Source organism: Oryzias melastigma, linkage group LG14, assembly GCF_002922805.2.
Source record: "Oryzias melastigma strain HK-1 linkage group LG14, ASM292280v2, whole genome shotgun sequence".
NCBI classification, from domain to species: domain Eukaryota; kingdom Metazoa; phylum Chordata; class Actinopteri; order Beloniformes; family Adrianichthyidae; genus Oryzias; species Oryzias melastigma.
This window is the reverse complement of record NC_050525.1, coordinates 29,112,295-29,135,167: the sequence shown is the minus strand read 5'-3', so window position 1 is coordinate 29,135,167 and position 22,873 is coordinate 29,112,295. Positions and strand designations below refer to the sequence as shown.

The 22,873-nt window shown below is 41.5% G+C and overlaps 1 protein-coding gene across 3 annotated transcripts in view; it reads left to right on the top strand.

Moving 5' to 3' along the window:
• The window catches only part of LOC112140121 (polypeptide N-acetylgalactosaminyltransferase 10), a 95,580-nt gene that overhangs the window by 26,673 nt on the left and 46,034 nt on the right, over positions 1-22,873 (top strand). For all 3 annotated transcript variants that reach the window (XM_036215365.1, XM_024263023.2, XM_024263038.2), the window contains exons 2-3: positions 11,987-12,089; positions 16,129-16,267. In XM_036215365.1, the coding sequence (XP_036071258.1) occupies positions 11,987-12,089; positions 16,129-16,267 (242 nt within the window). The remainder of the gene's footprint in view (positions 1-11,986; positions 12,090-16,128; positions 16,268-22,873) is intronic.

The following is a 22,873-nucleotide window of genomic DNA, read 5'->3' as shown; positions in this document are numbered from 1 at the left end:
CACCCCCCCCCCACCCCCACCCCTCTTGCTTCTCCCTACCCCGACATTAGTGCTCCAAACGGAGAGATATGGAAAAATATTGTCTTCATCTTCTGACGTTACTGACCCTTGATGAAGTCATCAACAGTCGCCAGTCAACTACATTAGCTCAAGCATGCATAACCACAGCGGTGTTATAACTTTTAAAAAGTCCTGCTAAAACAAAAAGTCATTACATTTGAGTCTAAACTTCTGTGCTTCAGATCCCACCCACCTGAAGAAAAGCGCTTCTCCTCCACAGCAAACAATTTCACCAGTAAAGCTCCAAGGGAGAAGCCAGAGGGGAAGAATTTAGATTCAGCCTCAGTCTACAGACTTGGTAATGAACGGACTAGGAAGAAGTTCTTAGAGAAACTGGCTGATGAGGGATTTGAACCAGAAACTCTCTGATTTGAGCCGATCGCAGATGCAGCTTTGAATGGAAACTCCAGCCAACATTTCTAGATGTGAGAAAAACTTGAATGTGGTTCAACTTCAGTCGGCAGATTAAAGTGCAGTGGAGCCGATAGAGGCAACGACAAACAGCAGCTCACTGTGTCACAGTAATTTCACATCCGATTTTTCTGCATTGTGTTCTTCATCCTGATTGGCTGTCATACCTGTCAACCGACCTCTGGACAGTGTCTCCTGTACAGAACGTGTTTAGTTTTCTAAATCTACATCAGATCTCTGATTTCATTCTGTAATACTGGACAGTTTGAGCTTTGAGAGTTTAAAGAGAGAAAAGTCTTTAAAGTTCTGAATTTAAAGCTCTAAAACGTCTGTAATTAAAGAGCATCATTTTTATTTTTAGAACCTAACTCCTGCGATTTTCAGTTTGTAAATACATTTAATTCACTTTTTGCAGAGTTTGTGAGATATTTGTGCAGCATAAATCCAGTGATTCTAAATGAAAACAAACATTGTTTTGTGACTTTTCGCATATTTCTGTGGTATATTTTTGTACTGTTCTGTTCAGGCGTTCATCCGGTTAACTTGTTGAGACTTTTTGAGAAGAATAACTCCTAAACTAAAATATAAGGATCTGTTCTCACCTGACGCTGGGCTGGTACAGTTTCTCATTGTTTTAAAAGTAACCGTGACACGAGCGTCCAACTGCTGAAGATATCAGACAGCAGGCGGGAACATGAATTGTCCTGACTCAGAGGGTCTACATGTTCTCCTTTCTGTCTCCAGCACCTTCAGGGTGATCAGTCATGGGTGACAGCCGCACTAACTCTGCAGAAATGAAAGCGCACTCTGCGAGCGCGGTGGCAGCTGGCTGGTGTTGCCGAGAGCCTCAGGTGGCGCCGTGATCTTCTGACAGCAGAGCCAAGTGCAGCTCAAACAGCCAAGGACGCCGGCCTCTTCAGCTGCTCTGAATCAGAGCAAGACGGCGCTGATAAAACATGCAGTTCAGCTCTCATCCATGGAAACGTCGATACTCCCGTCCTTGATGTGAGAGGAAACAGAAAGCGGCTCGGAGAAATGACTCCTCCGGCATGAAGGGGTTTTCTGCCACCATACTGGAAGCAAAAGTCACAGTTTAGAGATCAAAATGTTCTAAATTGCAAACAAAATGTGAAGTGTTAAGAATAAAAAAAGTCATAAATTGCAAATAAAAATATTTAATAATGCTCTCAAAACTTTTTTTGCTTTTAAAAATATTTTTGTGTTTGCAAACTTTTTTTTGTCGTCCAAAAAAACTTTTGTAATTGCAGCACAAATATTTGAAAAAGTAGCTAAAATTCAAAATATTCTAAAAAACTGAAAAAAGCCTAAATTAGCCAAAACAGATGCCGCGTTAATATTAGCTTAACTCCAAAACAGCCTATAAAAACTTAAAAAGAAAAGCCTAAATAAGCTAAAACAGCTAACATGTAGCTGAAATAGCCTAAAAAATCTTAGCAAATGCCAAAATAATCCAAAAAGCTATCAGAATGTAAAACTTTAAAACTGTAACTTTTTAACATAATCAATCAACAGGCTGGCACAAACATTCCACCAAACAAAAACGTGTCGATGCAAATTCACAAATAGGACGAATGTGAGATGAGGCACAACACATCTAAAAACATTTTTGAAAAGCAAAAATAAAAAAAGGTTTTAAAAGCAAATATAAAAAATGTGTATTTGCAAATTATATTTTTTAAAATTTCTAACACTTTACATTTTGTTTGCAATTTAGAAAATGTTGATCTAAAAACCGACTTTTGCTGGCAGAATACTCAGTTTCTGCTCCTGCAGCTGCTGAAGGTCCAGCCGTACATCTGACCACACAGCTGACCTACTCCGGTCAGACTAGCAGAAGAGCACAGCAGCATGGAGACCAGGTTAGGAGCAGACGATCTGACATCTGTGTATCCAGGTCAGCGGAGGAGAACTGCTGGACCTGGAGGAGTGCTTTCTGCAGAGGTGACTCAGCATTTATCAGTTTGTGCTGGACTCTTTAATTTAATGACTTTAACGACGTCGTAGGTGCTTTTCATTTCACTTCTTTCTCATCATGTTGGTGTGTACAGCGGTGGACCGTGAGGCCGGCCCTCGTTTACCATGATGTCTGCGGTTTAATGAACCCTCATCCTGATCTGATGAATCCTGGCGTTGTCACGTTGGATTAAGAGCGTTCTGTCGGCGGGGGAAACATTGTTTGATGGGAGAACCTGCTCATTCAGGACGCTGAGACAGAGTCCTCCACCTCTATAAATCAGCGTAATAACCTGATAAATATTTGGTTTGAAAGAACGCCGCCTGCGCCGCCTCTTTGCTTTTAAAAAGACCCGCTGACAGGAATTTGTTGCGGATGCTCCGTGAGAGAAATTTGTCTTTTTTTGGCCTCCTGGAAGACTAATGGCGTGTCAGGATTCATCGCCGCGTTCCTGCAGGAATTAATAGCCAAACTCAAGGCTACTCCATCAGGGCTTCACGGTACCTTGACCCTCTTTATGGGGCTGGGGGGCAGCCAGATGTTCTGCATGAGGCTGAAGGACCGAGGTGCAATCCTGCTGGAGAGGGAGCTGATCTCTGAGCTGGTCGGGATTGGATTCCCTCTGAATCCTCTTTGGTTTTCCCTCTCAGGGATGATGAGCCGCTGGTGTGAGTGACAGCTGTGCTGGGGGGGGGGGTTGGAGTGGAGCCACCAGAGGCTGCAGCCACCGCCAGCAACCCACCGCACCGTTTCTTTAACCGGAACCACAGCTGTACTTTCTGCTTCATGCAAAATGTTCCTGCTGAGAAATGTTGCCAGAAAACATCCAATGCCTCGTTTCCAATGAGCGGGTCAGACTGGACTGGTGCGGTACTTTGAGGGTTCCCATTGTAAAGTGGACCATTAGGCCGGACTGGTTGTAGATCCATAGAAAAATGGATTGGACCAGTTAGGATGGAGGGCCCGGCGCCATCCCAGTGAATGGTGGAAAGGTTTTAGGAAAAACAAAATAAAAAAAACCCCAGAAATATAATATAATACTATAATTTAAAAAGATTGCACGACATATTTAAAGTGACATAGACCACAGTGGCTAAAGTTAGTCGGTTTGCAGTGGGAGGAGCTTTGGTTGTGGAGTCTCACTGCAGCAGGTAGAAAATAGTAAAACATAGAACGACTAATACATCATTTCCATTTCACTGTTACAGTTTTATTTCAGTAAAAGTCAACATAGCTTAAATCAGTCTCTAAATGACCTTCGTCCACGTAGGAGGCGGGCATCTAACATACAAGGGGTCCATCTGATTGGTCGATGACGTGAAGGGCTTTATTTGATTGGTTTAATACTTCATCTGCGATTAAATTATTTTAACATTCGTAAACAATTAAGAAAACCAGTAAATTGCAGTTGACGGCGTCCATTGCAATACGCGTATTGCACTGGATGATATCGCGATAACGATAAATTTGCGATTATCGTCAAGACAGTCAAAAACTCATATACGCGTTTTAAAATAGTCAATGACAAACGGGAGTGATACTTTTAGTTTTAAACCTGGAGCTCAATTTTACTTCAACAGCTTGTATCAGGGATACATTTGGAAAGCCCCATAAACCCGTTTGGATTGGAAGAAGTGGAACCATTTGAATGTTGGGATGAACCAGCAGATCAGAACTCAGAGAGACGGTCATCGATGCTTTTCTCTGTGGCTGTGTCCGAATTCCCCCCATACTCACTGTATAGTCCTGTTACGTCCCCAATGGCAAACTGGCCCGGAGTCTAGGGGGTGACTGTCAGTGGGGACAATAACATTAAAACTGGACACCAACATAAAGGAACACAGTTTATTAAAATAAATGGAAACCTGTGTCCTGAAATAAAGCAAGAAATAATTAGTGCGTATGGTAAAAAGAAAGGGCTGCACGGTGGCGCAGTGGTTAGCGCTCTCGCCTCACAGCGAGAAGGCCCCGGTTCGACTCCCGGCTGGGACCTTTCTGTGTGGAGTTTGCATGTTCTCCCCGTGCATGCGTGGGTTTTCACCGGGGACTCCGGCTTCCTCCCACCGTCCAAAAACATGCTTCATAGGTTCATTGGTGACTCTAAATTGTCCCTAGGTGTGACTGTGAGAGTGAATGTGTGAGAATGAGGCCCTGCGACGGACTGGCGACCTGTCCAGGGTGTACCCCGCCTTCGCCCATCAGTAGCCGGGATAGGCTCCGGCACCCCGCGACCCCGAAAGGGAAGAAGCGGTCAAGAAAATGGATGGATGGATGAATGGTAAAAAGAACAAACCAGAACAGAGTTGGGACCTTGGCCAAAAGAAAAAGAAGTCAGGGAGACTGCTGACCCAGCCATGACGACCGTCAGAGTCAGCAGCTCCTGCTATGGGCTGCCTACAAAACTACCTGAAGAACAGAAATTAAACAAAGCCCGCAAATTAGAACTACCAAGGCCCAACCCCAAACTAACACAACAAAACCCAGCAATCTAAGATTGCTGAGGACAAAAAGTAGACACAAAACCAACCCAAACCAACACCGCACAAACTGAACCCAGCCTGCTGCTCTGCTCCCTGCCTGGCTCGGTGTGGCCGCCTCTGACTTAAATAAGACACCAGCTGCCAATCGTTTAACATTTTCTAGTTCTGTCCGAATCTACTATTTCCAAAATCATGTGCGCTAGAAATTTCTCAGAAGTCTTTGCGAAAAACTAGTGTGCATCGATGCTCACTAGATTAGCCAATATAGACCACAATGCACATTTTCACCATCAGAACACAGTGGAGTCATAAATAAACGTCCTGAGTTGTTCATATTGATTCAATCGTCGTGAAATCGGTAATGTCATATCTGGTGTTTAGCAAAGCAAGAGAAAAGTAGTGAGTATGATGTCCAAATTGCCTTTAAAATCCAGGACACTAGATAGTCCTGCAGTGTGTAGTTCAGACACAACCTATAACCCCACAAGCCTGCAGTCCCCGTCCTGATCAAACCCTATGACTAAAGTTCATTCAGAGAATTAGGCAGCGTTCTAGATTTCAGATTTTTGTCTTCAGTCATTATTTAATTTAACTAACCATATTTTAGTGACCGTATGCATTTCTGGTTGCTTGGTTTCATTGCCTCCAAAGTTGCTGATGCTGCAGGAACTGAACGATCTGTCAGACAGATCAGAGTCGTGTTTTTGGATAAATGTAAAGTAAATATTGTTTGTAGGTGATAAAAAACAAGAAGAGGAGACATGAGGTCATTTGTGGTTCTTCACAGTTGAACAGATTCATCAAGTTTCTGCTTTGAATGAGTGTCAGGGAGGATGAGGGAGTTTCCACTGACACGATACATGAAAACAGACTCAACCAGGTTTGAATGATGAATCTGATTACATTGTTGTTATATTTCTGTATTTTAAGGCTGTGATCTGGAGGAAGTCAGAAAATTAGCTTTTATTTGTCGGTGAGGACCCCATCCATCCCTGTCTGAGTGGACGATGGCTGCATCTCTGGGGGGGGCTCGTCTGCAGCTGTGCAGACGTTTTCATGGGCTAAAGTGCTAATTTGTCCAAAGCTAATATCTCATTTGAGCTGGCCGAGCTCGTGTCTCTGCTGGAATGCAGATATGCCCACACATTTGTGCGCTGACGCTCTCTGTCTGTCTTTTATGAATCTCTATGCAAACACGGACTGTCATGTGGCCTTTTGTCATCAGTTAAATAGAGCACTAAAAGGCAGCATTAAATTTAATGAGGGCGACAGACAGGAGTTCCTCCTGCTCTCCTTCCACCTGCTCTCCCTCCGCTTCTCTTTTACGACAGTCACTGCTGGCGCGAGGCGGGACAGACGGCTCGGCTCTGCTCGCCGCTCCGTCAGCGTCGCTGTTTGCTCTGCGTCTGGAATATTAACAGAGCGGAAAAGCGCTCAGGGTGAGCCGAGTTTGTGGCCGACTTTTATCGCAGCGCCGTTCATCCTCGGCAGCTAGAGAGCAGAAACCGACAGCGAGAAGCGTCTGCACCCACAGCAAAGTCATAAACAACTCCGCTTTGAGAGGGAACGCCGAACATTTGCTGTTATCACTGAGACACAACCAGCTGCTGTTTCAGGGTTTCTGTAGGGTTTGGGAGGGGGCGGGATTAAAACCAGAAATGCATTTGATCCTAGGGCTGTGGATCATTGCTTAGGTGGCGATCCGATTCGATTCACAAATCAAACCACGATTCTTATATTTTATTATAATGTTTATATGTGTATGTCTATTTACTGGATGGATGAAAATTGAAATGATTTGTATTTAATCATCATTTATACATTTATTTAGAATAGGAGATCAGAATCAACAAAACTGATTAAAAAACACAAAGATTCAGATGGAAAGAAATGTTGTTTGTCATTTTAAACTTTTTTTTTAATCAATCTTCTGGTTCAGCAGTAAAACAACATAAAAGGATAAAAATCACTGCTGTTTTGGATCATTTAACAACAGAATCTGAAAATGTTCTCCACAGTTTTCTATCCTCAAATATTATTCTCAATATTTTACGGTCTAAGCACCACATATTGGTGCAGAGTCTGTGTGAAAAAAGTTATTTTTTTCACAGCAGAATCAGCTGATTCACGTTGATTACATCCACCTTTTAGCAGCGCGAGGCTGATTCTGATTCTGTAACGATGGGATGTTAGCTTTAGCATGGCTTGTTGGTGTTTTGCCAAAAATCGGCTGATTTATGCAACTTTCCAGTGGACTTGGAAGTTATGGAACAGAGGTTGGGTGCATGGTCTGGTCATTGTCTGTTTATGGTCTGATCATGGTCTGGTTGTGGCCGGTTCATGGTCGGGTTTTGGTCTGGTAGTGGTCTAGTCGTAGTCTGGTCATGGTCTGTTTATGGTCAGGTCATCGTCATGGTCGGGTCGTGGTATGTTCGTGGTCTCGTTGTGGTTGGGTCATGGTCATGGTCGTAGTCTAGTTGCGGTACAGAGATGTATGGTCGTGGTCCGGTCGTGGTGTAGTCGTGCGATGGTCATGGTGGGGTCGTGGTATGGTCGTGGTCTCGTTGTGGTTGGGTCATGGTCATGGTCGTGCTTGAGTCGTGGTCTTGTCATGGTCATGGTTGTAGTCTAGTTGCGGTACGGTGATGTATGGTCGTGGTCTGGTCGTGGTGTAGTCGTGCTATGGTCATGGTCGGGTCGTGCTCTGGTCGTGCTTGAGTCGTGGTCTTGTCATGGTCTGGTCGTAGTCTAGTTGCGGTACGGTGATGGTATGGTCGTGGTCTGGTCGTGGTGTAGTCGTGCTATGGTCATGGTGGGGTCATGGTATGGTCGTGGTCTAGTTGTGGTCGGGTCATGGTCATGGTCCTCCTTGGGTCTTGCTCCGCAGTCTATTATGGCTTTAGACATTTTTCTTCCCATATTTACAGTTAATCTCCTCGTGGATCTATTTGTTTGCAAGTGGATGCACTGGAATGGGGCGGAGCAGAGAGCTACAGGCCCCGCCCTACACTTTTTTCTACGTCACAAATACGATCTTTCTCAAACGACTGCTCCTTATTTAAATGAAGAAATACTCAGAAATGCAATTTTAGGCTTCATTTTCTTTCTATCGGTCCCTCATTCCCAGATAAACGCTACAAGAATAATTTAAAAAACACCAAAGACGCCATTTTGATCGGAGTGGGTTTTTATCAGTACCACCTGAAAAGCTGCGTTACCTTCCTGAGGGTTCAAGGCTTCAATGACCAACCAGCGGAACCTTTTATTTTGAAGGAGACTCGAAGTGCCATCCAGTCTGCAGTCTGAGGATCAGACCCTTAGCTTGTCGTCTGTTATTACACACATGTCATTGCGTCCCCTCTGTTCCTCAGCATAATTGTGTCTCTTTCAGTCGCCCTTTCGCTGTCCGCCTCGATTCCCTTCCAGCCGCCCACGATCCACTTCTACAAAACGGAACACGGACGCACATTAGCTGAAAACTTTCCCTCTCTCCTTGTCTTTATTTTTCAAGGTCTCGTCGAGCGGCGAGAAAAAGCCCCAGAGGAATGTGACGAGGACGTCAGAGAAATTTTAATCAGGAGGAAATGGGGCGGCACAGTCGAGCTTTTGAGTATAAATGTGCACAGATGGACTCCTGCTGCTTGTCAGATCTGTGTGCGACACACCGATGGTGTGCACTTCTGGCAGAGGATGGAAACGTGGGGTCAAGAGAAGAAAAGAGGATGAAGGAAGGAAGGGAGACGGATGGATTTTTTTAGTCTCTCAGGCTTTCATCATTTACCTGGACAGGTCAATAATGATGGACACAACAAAGTTTTATTTCTGCAGACACTAATGTTTTTCCAATAATGGTTTAAACTTACTGCAGTTTTAACAATCCAGATCAACCAGAACCAGAATCTAGAACCAGATCAATTGCTGCTTCCAGCTTCAGGGCTGAAGAATGAACCCAACGAGCCAGAATCTTCCATTTTTACATTTATTAAACTGATTGAGGCAGTAAAATGGTTTGTAATGTTATCCAAAGCTCATCTGGGGGCAAATGCTGTTTAGATTCATCAGGATTGATGAAAAATGCTGCTCAGGTCCTGGTTGGGTCCTGCTCAGTCCCTGGTTGGGTCCTGCTCAGGTCCTGGTTGGGTCCTGCTCAGGTCCTGGTTGGGTCCTGCTCAGGTCCTGGTTGGGTCCTGCTCAGTCCCTGGTTGGGTCCTTGTTGGGTTACAGGATTACAGCCTTCAGTGACTCAGACTTTTCCCAAACAGGATTCAGAGTCATTCTAACAATCCTAATCTTTATCAGAATACATTGACCATTGTAGAGACACATCAGTCAAAAAAGATGATCATCAACAACTTTACCAGAAACCGTTTGGTACTTTAGTCCTAGTTCTTGTTTGTGTTTCTAAGATAGGGGATTCTTAACAATAAAACATGACATCAGAGTTTATGTTAATACCCAGATCTTTGTGAATGTTTATGATTCAGAGGGAAATGAGGAGCAGTTACATCAGAGTCTCCACATGTTAGACATGGATTCTTGATAGAAACGATTGCTGAGATGGTCAATGTAGACAGACAGAACTCTGCATAACATCATTGTTAGAAAACCACGGACTGCATCAGAGAACTGGACCGAGTGAGTGTGATGATGCAGTCATCGCCATGAAGGAGTGATTGATCTGAGTTGCTCTGACCACTTGAAAACGGACTACACCAAATCTAGGCAGAGATTGGTCAGTTTATAACGTGAATGTCTTGAATCTCAGAAAAAATCACATAAAAACAGAATCATCAGGAAGATGTTTTCATAAAAAAGGTATCAGAGCCAATAGAATGATAACAGCTGTTCAGTATTTTGACTGATAGTCATTCATGTTATTATGGATCCCTTCAAAGAGTATTTTTATCATTCTGTATCATATCATCGTTAGATGAAAGAATGTTCATTTAACAAAAGGGAAACTAACCGTAAAAGTGATGGTGTTGTCTGTGGACTCCTCACTCCTGCAGACAAACTCATTCCCATTTCTCTGCTGCATTGGTAACGAATGGTAAAGCAGTTTGACAACCATAAAATAGTATTTCTGCTAAACAAGAGGATTCCCAGCAGGCTATTTGCCAGAAAGTGGGCTCTTCTCCCCGCAGGCTGCAGAGCGCTCTTTGAAGACGAGGGAAAATGAGACGGGTTGGACTTCTTTGTGCTGTAATGAGTCGCAGGTCATCTGAAGGTTCTCGGTTCTGGAATAAAAATATGAACCCACCGACGTCCAACCAGGCCTCCAGAAAACCAGCACATTCAGACCAGTTTAAAGATGGATAAATATTTATGGCATCTTGGAAGCAAACTGGAAGAAACAAGCGATTCGGTGTTTCATCCGAGGAAGTCTCTGCCGTATTTACTCCCAGTTCCTTGAAGATCTCTCTGCAGTTCTTGGTATTCAGCCTCATGCTCCTCTCAGCAGCTGGATTAATAAAACATGCTGTTTCCTGCAGCTGCTGCTGCCGTTTGTGTGTAAAGGCTTTTTCTAATTCCCCCCTCCCTCAATGTAAATGACGTCTTCATTGTGTTGGGATGCTGCAGCAGCAGCAGCAGCAGCCTCGGCCTTCAGTACCGGCTAAGGTCTACATGTAGAGTCTGAAACAGAGGAGTACAAGTTCTGTGATCTAAATGAGGTGAAGAGTGAGAACCAAAGCTGTTGAAGAACCAAACCTGTCGAAGAACCAAAGCTGTCGAGAACCAAAGCTGTTGAAGAACCAAACCTGTCGAAGAACCAAAGCTGTCGAGGAACCAGAGCTCAGGAGAGAGGTGTTTGGTGTAGACGATGCTCGTGACTCATGGTGGAGTTCTAGACCAGGAAACTGGTTTAACACTAGAATCCCTGGAACTGTCAGCTTCTGCTGCAATGCCCCCCTCCCCTTCTCAAAGTAGTGTTGTGGTGATCACCTTAAACCATCAACAATGACTTCCTGTTTTCACATTGGAGTTATGGCTGCTGACTCACATTCAGAAGGTCGTGGGTTCGAATCCCGCTCAGGAATAGTCCATATTAAATATTTGTTTTTACTTTTATATTGTATTTTTACCTTAAAACTGTTCAATGGAGGTGATTTTTTTTTTAACACAGACAAATACAATAATTGACAAACTGGTGAAATGGGGGGGTTTATTCATTTTCTATGCTTTTAAACCATGAACATTTTGTTTACTTTTAAAATTTATTTTTCCCTCTAACTGTTCAATGCAGGGGAAATAAATATTTTTAACATAGACAAATACAATAAATGACAAACTGGTGACATGGGGGGGGGGGGCTGATTCATTTTTGATGCTTTTAACTGGAGCTCCAGTGTTTAAGATCTTTGATTTACTGAAAAGTTGAAGTTTGCTAAAGATTTTGTGTTCAAGCATCACCGGTGATGCCTCAGGTGTCAAAGGGTTAAAACGGGCTGTGAATCGGAACCGGTCCAGTATCGGGATGCAAAGCGCTCAGGTACCATAAATTTCCTAAACTTTAGGAAAACCTTTCAAAAACGATATTCTAAAATCTTTAGAGAACTATCAGCTTTTAAGCTTTTAAATGTGAATAAACTGTAACTGTCTGACAGTTTACTGTGGAGGAAGAGCTTCAAATGGGACAGAGAACGTAAATGAGGTGGTGGAACGTTCCATTTACTCGGCTCCCTTTAAGGTGGCCACGAGGCTCAGTGGAAATGCAGACACACCTGAGCTTTCAGAAGATGCAGCTGATCCTCTATGATCCTCCACGATCTGGACATCCCAAAAACCTGCAGCAGAGCAGGTCCACACCCCGTATGGGTGAATAATGCCATGAAGACATTGTTTAGGTTGATCTTTTAATTAAATCTGTCAGTGAACATTATTTAAAGCTTTGCAGCTCCAGTTTCTTTTTGTGGAATTACGACTTTGAAATTGAAACCAACGGTGGTTCCCCACAGATCTTTAGACTCTTTTTTAGAGTTCTGTTCTCTAAACACTCTGAAGGTTCTCAGAAGTTTTCAGGAGCGATTCTCAAACATCTGTCTGTGTGGTTTCTCCTCAGGGGGTGAACCGGATGGGGAGGGACGCTCTGGTGGGACGCGACGGCGTCAGGAGGAAAGACTGGCACGACTATGAGGCCATCAGGAGAGACGCCGCTCGATCCGGTCAGTGCTAACAGAAACCTTTAACTTCCTGTCAGCGTTCTTACAGCTGAAGAACCGGGTCATCCTGGAACGAGCCGTAAAGACTCAGAGCTTCATTTACAGTTATTACCTTTAGGAGGAGGAGGATGAAACATGCATGTCTGTTCATGATAAGAGCGCTTTGTGTTTTCTGGGTTTCCTGATCCTCTCATGACTATTAGCACTATTAGCATTATTAGCACTATTAGCACTATTAGCACTATTAGCACTATTAGCATTATTATCATTATTAGCATTATTAGCACTATTAGCATTATTAGCACTATTAGCATTATTAGCACCATTAGCACTATTAGCACTATTAGCACTATTAGCACTATTAGCATCATTAGCACTATTAGCATAATTAGCACTATTAGCACTATTAGCAATATTAGCACTATTAGCACTATTAGAATTATTAGCACTATTAGCATTATTAGCACTATTAGCATTATTAGCACTATTAGCACTATTAGCATTATTAGCACTATTAGCACTATTAGCATTATTAGCATTATTAGCATTATTAGCACTATTAGCATTATTAGCACTATTAGCACTATTAACACTATTAGCACTATTAGCATTATTAGCACTATTAGCATTATTAGCACTATTAGCACTATTAGCAATATTAGCATTATTAGCACTATTAGCACTATTAGCATTATTAGCACTATTAGCACTATTAGCATTATTAGCATTATTAGCACTATTAGCACTATTAGCACTATTAGCACTATTAGCACTCTGCAGATCTGAAGTCAGAGTTCGTCCTCATCGTGGAGCTGCAACTCTGCTGGGTCTGGTTCTTTCAGCTCGTCTCTGTGGAGGTTAAAGTCTTTGAGACGTTTTCAGTTTGAAGGCAGAATCACTTCTGGGATTTCTTTTGGTTCTTTGTGATTTTTTTCTTTACTTTCTCTTAAACTAAACCAAATGATGCAACACTAATGGATGCAAAGAGAAAATAAATGTCAGAAAAGGATCCCCAAAATAGACACTCTCTCCTCCTGGTACTTTTTAAACATGTCGTGCTAGATTTACTCTAAATGTTGAATAAAAGTTGTTTTTAGTGGAGGTCATAAATCTAGCTAATAATCCTGGAGTCAATGGATGGAAACAAACTGGAATCGGGTTTTCAAATCCTCAAATATTTGCGATCTGTTCCAGGAAAATTGAATATTTGTGACGTAACGTTAGTTACTATAGTCTACTGTAGTACACTACGGTAAAAATACTCTTCAGGAAATGTAATTACCGCTTTAAAATGCAGATTCATGTTAGATTTTAGGAATGTAAGCTAGATCGGAGTTCTTACAAACCCTTAATAGTATTGAATTGATGGATTTCGAAATAATACTTTAAAAAACCTGAAATCTTGATGTCTGAGCCTTAGAATTTTGCTGCTTGAAACTTTTTCATTTGTCTCAAAGCTCTTTGTTTATCTGAGCATCCTGAGGTTTTATATGTATAAGAATATCTTGAGTTCAAAGATGTTATTAGAGTTTTGCTTTAATAAATGGGCCTCAGTGAGCAAATATATTGAGTGTGTTTATATCTGCTAATAGCTTTTGAAATACTGTGTACATTTTATTAAATATATGTTTTAAAGCTTTAAAAAAATAATTTCAGGCTTTTATTAAGTTTTCTGTAGTTGATTCAGATTACCTCATTTGATTTAAGTTTTGTTTTAATGCCAGAAACAAATTATGGAGAAAACCTGCAGATTCATTAAAAGATGAATAAACTATTGTCTTTATTTTAGTTAGAATATAGCTTAAAGACCTCAAGTTTAAAGATAATGATGGTTAAGATGAATGTTTTACATCCAGTCGCCGCACGAACCGATTAGTCGACTAATCGAAAAAAATGATTGGAGATTAGTCGACTATTGAAATAATCGTTTGTGGAGAATGTTCAGCTTTTTATTTTTTACTTCAAATTGGATGAAAAATTGATATGCACGGTCTTAAAAAGTCTTAAGTTTAACTTGAATAAACTTGTAGGAATCCTATAAATGAAACCAATGTGCTACTGTCAGAGGAAGTAGATAGCTTTTCAAAGTAAAACATCTGTGAAGGTTCTCATTTTCACAGTAAAAGTATCAAGTGTTTTTGGTTGATTTAAAAAATGAAACTTAAGGTCAATTTAGGGAAATAAATTCTAAATAAGAGCCGATTTTATTGTAAACATAGTTGAAAATTTGAATAAAAACTATAAAGAAAATGACTTTAGAGCACAAGTGTCAAAGTCGAGGCCCAGGGGCCGGATCCGGCCCACAGGGTAATAATAATCAGCCCTCTAGATCGTTTTATATTAAAATAATCATTGGTACCATGTTATCTCGTAACATTCCAATTTTGGCAGAATATACATTTTATGTAAAGCAAAATATTGAAAGTTATTTAAAGTTTAGGTTAATTAAATCTAAAATAATATTCCTGTCGGTTTTTATTCATACTTATGCTAAAATAGGGACATTTTTTAAGTTTAAGAGTTTTAAAAATGTAGTTTTTCATGTGTTCAAAACATGTTTATCCTGTTCGATCTGCAACCTGAGGCGTGTTTTAGAACTTTGGCCCGCTGTGCGATTGAGTTTGACAGCCCTCCTTTAAAGGGAAGTCAAACAGGAAGTTAGAGGCTGACTCCGCCCACCACCGAAATGTGAAAATCCAGTCCGAGGGGCGGGGCTGGGGAACAGGACTGTTTGTCAGTGCATTTTCTGTATGCGGAAGCAAATCGGTTGCTCCGCTCTCCCGCATGCATGAACCACACGTCACTTCCGCTAAAGCATTTTACTGTCTTTAGACGGTAACAACAATAATAACCTCGTAGGATGTTAATATAGCACTTAAAATGTTTATCATAGTGAAAACATTCACTTATTGTTGAAAAAACGAAAGGAAAAAGACACGTTAAGGATCAGGACCTTACGATCCTGCAGTGACTACAAACGGACTACAAATGTTTTCTTCTTCTGCTGTTTTACATGACGGCAGTTTACTCCCTAAGAGGATACAGCGCCACTTCAAGACACTTTATTTTACCCTGTAATCCAAACACGTGATTCACGGTAACTCTGTGGCTTTTTTTCGCTCTGTAATCCAGTCAGGAGAAGCTCTCGGTTGTTGAGAAAAACATAAATTCTTGTGATCACGGAGTTTTACTGTTTGGAACTGACTCTGCGGTATAGTGGGTGAAGAGCGGAAGTGACGTGTGGTTCACGCATGCGGGGTGAGCAGTGCAACCGATTTGCTTCCGCATACAGAAAATGCAGCGACATTGTTATTACTGGACCTGCAGATCTTGACGTAGGACTTAAACCAATTGACCAATCACAAATTCAACTGCAATACCTCGTTTCACCCTGTAGGGGGCAGCACACAGACGGTTTTGACTATATTTTCGTGAATTAAACAAGTTTAGTTTAAGTGGTCAAAAATGTGGCAATGACCAACAGACAGCTCTTTTAAAGCCCAATTTAAAGAAAAAACAGACAAAAGAGTTGATTTAGGGTTTGGTTACCCTTTAAGAATAACTGGGTCATGTGACCGTCTGCTAGCATAATGGAGAAGTTGTACCGTCTGTAAAATGTTCATCTAACACAGAAGTGTCCAAAGTCGGTCCTCGAGGGCCGGCCTCCCGCTGGTTTTCCAGAAACCCCGCCTTATCTGCTGTTGATTACCTGGATCAGGTGTGTTCAGCCAATCAGGAGCTTCAGTGGCTGGAAAACATGTAGGAGACCGGCCCTCGAGGCCTGGATGAGGAAACCTCTGATCTAAAGTTTTGTTTTTTGTTTTGTTTTTCCACTAAGGACAATAAAAGTCAGTTTATCAAAAATGTTTTCTGATGTAAAACTGTCGGTTTAGATGAAACTTCACTAGGATGGAAGGAAAGCTGCTGTTTAACCCAAGTGTTAAGACCAGGCCGAGGTGGCCCCAGAGACCCAGGGGTCACATGACCTCACCTTGACATGCTTTCTACAGTCAAAGATGTAACAGGAGTGTCTGCGGTGCAGGAAACGGGGAGCAGGGGAAGCCGTTCCCCCTGACGGACGCCGACCGGGTGGACCAGGCCTACAGGGAGAACGGGTTCAACATCTTCGTCAGCGACAGGATCTCCCTGAACCGCTCCGTCCCCGACATCCGACATCCCAAGTGAGTGTTCTGAGTAAACGGGCTTCAGTGAAAACAACAGCAGAGCAGACCTGAGGTCCAGACAGTAAAGGTTTCATTGAGTTCGTCTCAGACCAATCCTTTTTGCTCACAGTGATGCTTCTTCAGCTATAAATCGTCTTTTTAGCGTTTTTGTGTGTTGTCTAAAGGTGCGTTCACACTGAACCCGATTCGCGTGCTCCGCCCCTCTTTCTCTGCGCGGTGAATTCGCTGCTCGCCCCCTGTCAAAAAACGTGTTCCTGACGGATGTGGGAGGAGCTACCAGCTCTGTCTGTGGATCTCACTTAGAATGAGTGAAGACACACGAGGAATCCGGTTTATTTATTGTAGAGTTCTCCAAGAACATCAGTAGTAATGTCTCCATGTTTGGGTTAATATGATTATTATTAAAGGTTTTCCCGCTACAGGGGCCTGTGTCTGTATGACAGCCGCTTCCACGGTGTTTCTGTGTCTCTATGAGCTTGAAGGATCTCTGTTTCATATCAATACAAGGGGAAAAAATAAAATTGGGAGACTTTTTTCCTTTTTTTGGTGTCTCAATGAGACCTGAGCCGGCAGCCTCCACGGCATCTCTCTGTCTGCTGACATATCGAGCGAATGAGCGCCGCCGCGGTAGTGAAAGCCGCCGATCTGTCCAGTGTTTCCCGCCTTCACCCAAATGTAGCTGGATGAGCTCTGAGTACCTGTGGGTCAAAAGGGTTGATGAAAGTTCTGGACAAAAACGCTCTGTTTGGATCAGTATTCTACCCGCGGATCGAGTCACTGGAAACGTCACGTGACCACAGCTGAGTTCCTGATTGGCTGATGCGACGCAGCGACCTGTCAAGCTTCAGGTATTTACATTTTGGCCGCCCGATTCGCGCCTCGCCGCTCGAACCGAGCTGGTGGCAGACTTTCGCCCGTCGCTCATATCGACCCGCGGGACTTCCGTTCTCCTCAGAGATGGACCACTGATGGACATTGGAGCTGGTCGTGTTGTCGCCTCCTGCTGGCAGAAAAGTGTTATGAAATCTACAATGTTTATTACCTGGACCAGGTGAGTTCAGGCGGAGGATAAAGGGGAAGATGACACATTTATGAACATTACCATTTAATGTCAGAATTCTGGATGCTTCTGTTCTTTTATTTTACTGTATTTGCATGAATGTTTTATTGTTATTTATAAAATAGTTCATCTGCTTTACGAGTTCCACATGATGCAGACATCAGGAAATCCTCACAAAAAGTTACACAACAATTAACCTAAAAGTCAAACAATAATCACACAATTATCAAAGAAAAGAATCAAAACAATCATCACACAAAGCATTATTTTAATAGTCGACTAATCACTGATTATTTTTTCTGATTAGTTGACTAGTGATGTAACCTGCACATCTTAATAAACTTCCATGAATCCTTCAGTATCAAACAAGACTCAAATGAGGTCGGCATCTGAAACGGGAAAGAAAGGAAATAAAAGCCCACAATTAGTTTTTTAAGCTTCAATACGTATATTTAATAAAAAATATATAAAGTTATTCAAAAGACATCATAAACAGACAAACATGGTCTAAATATTTGCTGACTGAGGCGTTTTTATGAGAGCAAAACATGAATGACATCTTTGAACTCAAGATCTTCCAATACAGAAAAAACAAAAAGGTGTCGACTGTTCAGTTGGTCTTTGAGGTTTTAATAGTCGACAAAGTCGTGAATAATCCTGACAGCCGTTTCATCACAAAAGTTACACAACCTGTAACACAAAAATCAAAGTAATCACACAGAAAACATCACACATTCACAACGAATCATCACGACGTCATCTTCGTTCTGTCCGGTTCTGCCAACAGTTTCCAGAACTTTACCGTCTTTATGATTCTGGAATAAACTCTCAAAGACCTGTTTGCTGAGTCATCATAAAAATGACCTTCTGTGGGGTTTTCAGCCTCAAACATGTTTGTTTGGGTTTTCTCTGTGAACTTTGTTAAAATCATGCAAAGGAAAGATCAAACTTACTGCTGCTGTCCTCCAGCCGTCACTAAACTCTCTGTGGTGAAGAAGCCTGGAGGCAGAGATCTTCATTTATCCACTCCAGTCCCTTCTCAGCCCTCACTTCCTGTCATCGGAGCTGTTTGGTCTCAGACTGATGTTCCCGTCAGGAACTCCTCAGAAGTCCTGCTGGGAACATTCACACGTCGGCGGTAAAAGTTCAAATATCCATCAGCAGATATTCTGTCCTGCTCCTCTGAAGCTCAGAAGGACAGACTCCTGACAGTCCATGATGTCCAACTGATCCTCTGGTGCCGCCCTAAATCACCATGGAGACGGTCCAGCATCACTCCGATCGGTCACCATGGCAACAACATAACAGCAGAGTCTGGATCTTCTCCAAACCTCCTCTGGGTGACACGGCCGTCCAGAAGTTTGATTTACTGTAAAGACACATTTGATTGATCACAGCGATCAGTTCAGTCAATCATGAAGGCAGAAAACGGTCCCACTTGTGGCCAATCTATGGAAAAACTGACCAGAAAATATGGAACTCCTTTTTTTTGCATTGATTTAGTCAAATTCTTTTCTATATTTTACTTTTTTAGATTCCAGAATCTCATTATTATCAGCTTAACAACACAATTTAAACACTAAAACTTTAAAAAAGTAATACAGATGAACAGAAAAGCTGAGGCCTAAAATGACTCATTTCAAGCATCAAATGGTGGAAAAGATGTTTTTAAGAAAGTGAAATAACAAAAGATGCACTTTTTGAGTGTTTTAGCTAAAAGAAAAAATGTCTTTTATCTAAAAAGACATTTGAGAGACTTTAAATGATGGCTTTCTGATGCTGAAGATGATCGTCTCACTGAATAACCTTGGCAGCAGCAGCTCTATAAATACCCCAGCTGAACGTCCTTGGAGGTTCTGACCCGGTTCTTCTCAGCGCTCAGCAGAGACGCTGCTTCTGACCCGTCCTCGCTTTGAATCTGCTGCTCTTCTAAAGGCTCTTTAGCAGCCTGGATGTTCTCCGTTTATCCCAACATTTCTGCATCACTGACCTTTGGAGGAACTCGCTGTCAGCAGTCTGTTCCATCCCACACGCCGCCGCCGCTACAGCGCCGCCGCCGTGAGAGAAAGCTGCTGCAGCTCGCCTGTGTGAACGTGGAGATAAAAGATTAAACGATCGAATCTGTGAGTTAAACTCTGATTTAATCCCCTAATGATCCATCTGGAACTTGATCCTATTTTGGGATTTGATGGGCGAACAGACAAATATTCTGGTGGACTTTTTAGTTCATATTGTTCTTATTGTCTCTTCTGGACTCAATGCAGATCAACTGACGCCCCGCCCCACTTCCCGTTGCTCAGAGCTCATGTTCGCCTTCTACATCACAAATACGATCTTTTTCCAACAAGACTTTTTATATTTTCTAAAGATCTAGAAAAGTATCCCCTGTGATAATGCTAGTGTGAACGCTTTTAGCTGAATGTTAAAACTTTACTTTAATCGCTCAATAACGTGCTGAAAGTTTGAATACCAATACTGCATTGTTTTTCAAAATGCACAAAGAGTTAGAATCATTGATTTTTTAGAAAATTGCATCAAATGTTAGCATGCATAAAAAGTATAAACACATAAAGTACAAGTGTAATGACCTGAACGTTTTATACGTTTTAAAAGAGCATTTCTATGGAGCTGAAAAATCGCATAACTTGTAAAAAAATGACACAAAAGCGTAAACGATATTAATAGTAAAAGTACAAAGAGGAATATCCTGAACAGGTTGAACATTTTGATGGCACATTTGCAGAGGTTTCATGAAGGGCTGAGTGTGGCGATCATCCAGAATGGACTTGATTTGATTCCCAGTCGGGATCGATTCAGGTCCGATGTTTTTTCAGAATTCATTGATTCAATTCAGTTTTGTGCTGATACGTTTAGACACATTTGTTTAGAAATGTGTTAATAATCTATATATGTTTAAAAGTTTTTCATATTATCAGAAAAATACTATAAAATGAATCAACGAAATAATGAGATCGTTAATATCAGTTTACAAACATTCTCAAACAGAGAAGCTCCAACATTGTTCTGCTTCTCTGTTTGACCACTAGGTGGCGATCACGCTATAGCATTACACCTTATTCCAGAAGAAGAAAGAATGAGCAAAAATCTGTTTTAGATCACAAATGGATACTTTAAAAAATGTTCCCTTAAAAGAGTTTAGAAAATTCCTCTAAAGATGCTCATTTAGTCAGAAAGTACGTTTATGTCGACTGAGCGTTAGCATTAGCCGTTCTATGGGAAATCCCACTATACATTAGCATCAAGCTAGCAGACTTTAGCTTTATGCGTCAGATCAATCTCTACTTTTATGGATCGATTATTGAACTATTAAGTTTGGATCGGTTCAGATCGATTAAGTGATTTTATCAACCCGGATCTAGTTTTGAAGTCCACAAAGTATTTGAAGACTTTCTCTTTTCTTAAAAAACACATTAATTGCGTACAATTTAAAAAAATGGCCAAATATATGAATACCAAAAGTACAAGCAGGAAAGTCCCAAACATGCAGAACGTTTTGATGACAAGATTGCTTAAGTTTTAAAAATGCATAAAGTTTTTGAAGGATTTTCTATTCGTTTTCAATGGGGCTGAAAAATCCCATAAATTGCGTAAAATCTTAAAAACAGTTAAACATTGCAAAAGTATAAGCAGTAATGTCCTAAATAACATGAACGATGATGATTGAGTTTTTACGAGTCAAAAACATCCAAAAGGACCAAAGCGTCGACACTATTAAGGTTCATTTCTCCTCAAATGATCTTCTACTATCAGAAAAATGAATAACATCAGAGTGGATCTTTGACACAGATCTGAGCAGATTTCCATGATCTTGTTTCGATTATGGGATGTTACAGAGAGTTAAAACAGGTTTAGCTTTACATTCATGTTATATTAACAAAAACAGTAAAAAAACATGTTTAATATTTATTTAAACTGGAGAAAAAGCCTTTGAACATTCAGAGGAGCTTTCTTTGTTGTCATTATATGTATTTTTGTTACTTTGAATTTTTCATTTTTCATTGAACAAAAACTTAAGATATGAATAAATGTTTGTAACTGGAAAAACAAAATAAATGCATTAGTTACCAAAGTTAGAATTTGAACAAACTTTCTTGAGATTCAGAGAAATCCTGATGATGAAAATGATTGAATATTTTTGGCATCTCAGAGATTTTACTGACATGAAGAGAAATCGAGATGAACAGAACTCAGTTTTCTGCTTCCATCAAAAGATTCAAGTTTTTAAACCTGTTTGTCCAAAAACAACGTTTGTTTGTTTTTTATAATTCTAAGACCTTTTCTAAAGTGAGAAGATTTTTTAATCTCAAAGTAGAAATGAGATTTTTTATCATTTACAGTCACAGCAGGATCAGGATGCAGCATTCCTCATTTATTCATTTACTCCTCAGATATTTGATCTATTTTCTTAAGTAAACGACAGAATTTCAGTTTCTAAAAACGCTGACTGAGTTAGATTCCACAGAACCGTCCGCCGTCCCCGGCGTTAAAGCGTTCCCGCGCTCCACCGCCGTCCTTCCTGCTGCAGTGATGCGTTCAGGACAGCTGGGACATGTTGGTCACGGCGGTGTTTCTGCAGGAAGAGCCGATCTGAACTCCTGTTTACAGTTTAACCGTTTCTGTGCTCCTCATCTTAAAGCTCAGAGTTTCAGAGACGTAATAAATGAGAGCCGCCGCCGCCGCCGCCTGCTGAGGGCAGCTGGTTGGTGTGTTGGACTGCTGACAACCGCGGTTCCCTGGAGGTCCAGACATCACTGCAGCTTTCATTCATTCTGCTGAGATCTTTCAGCGAATCAGGGACATGATGGACGGGGGGGGATGCCCTCATAGATACTGTAAGACACACCCCTCACTCCACAATGGAACCATTTTCATGACGTTCCTTGTTGAGAACATTTGTCTTCATCAACATCACCTGATGTGTTCCTAAAAACATGAATCCATGATCGCTGATCCACATCTCCACCTTCGTCTGACGCAGATGAAGCTGCAGTTTGAGACATTTTAATGTGATCACAATTAGTTTCTGCTGTAAGTGAATAAAAACACATTTAAACCACTCTCACATGATTAGTTTTTTTCGTAATAGAACGTTGTCAAACACGTGACATAAAGTTTTACAATTTCAAAGAAATAAATGTCACATAATCGTATTAAATTCTACAAAGTTAGATTAGTTCATTTTCAATATTTTTGATCATATTACTGACTTTTTACATTTTTAAAGTTTAATCAGATCAGAATGACTGGTTTCAGTATAGCTTTAACTCTGCATTGAATAGTTTTGAAACCATGAAGACGTAACTTCAGGTTCTTCCCTGAAGCATCAACGTTTCCAGGTTTGGTTTTGGTTCCATAGAGTTGAAGGTTTTTGTCCTAAAGGTCTTTAATCCGGGGGTGAGTCCTTGTCCTGGCCCTGGTCCTTGTCCTGGTCCTGGTCCTGGTCGTAGTCCTGGTCCTGGTCCTGGCCCTGGCCCTGGTCCTGGTCCTTGCCCTGGTCCTGGTCCTGGCCCTGGCCCTGGTCC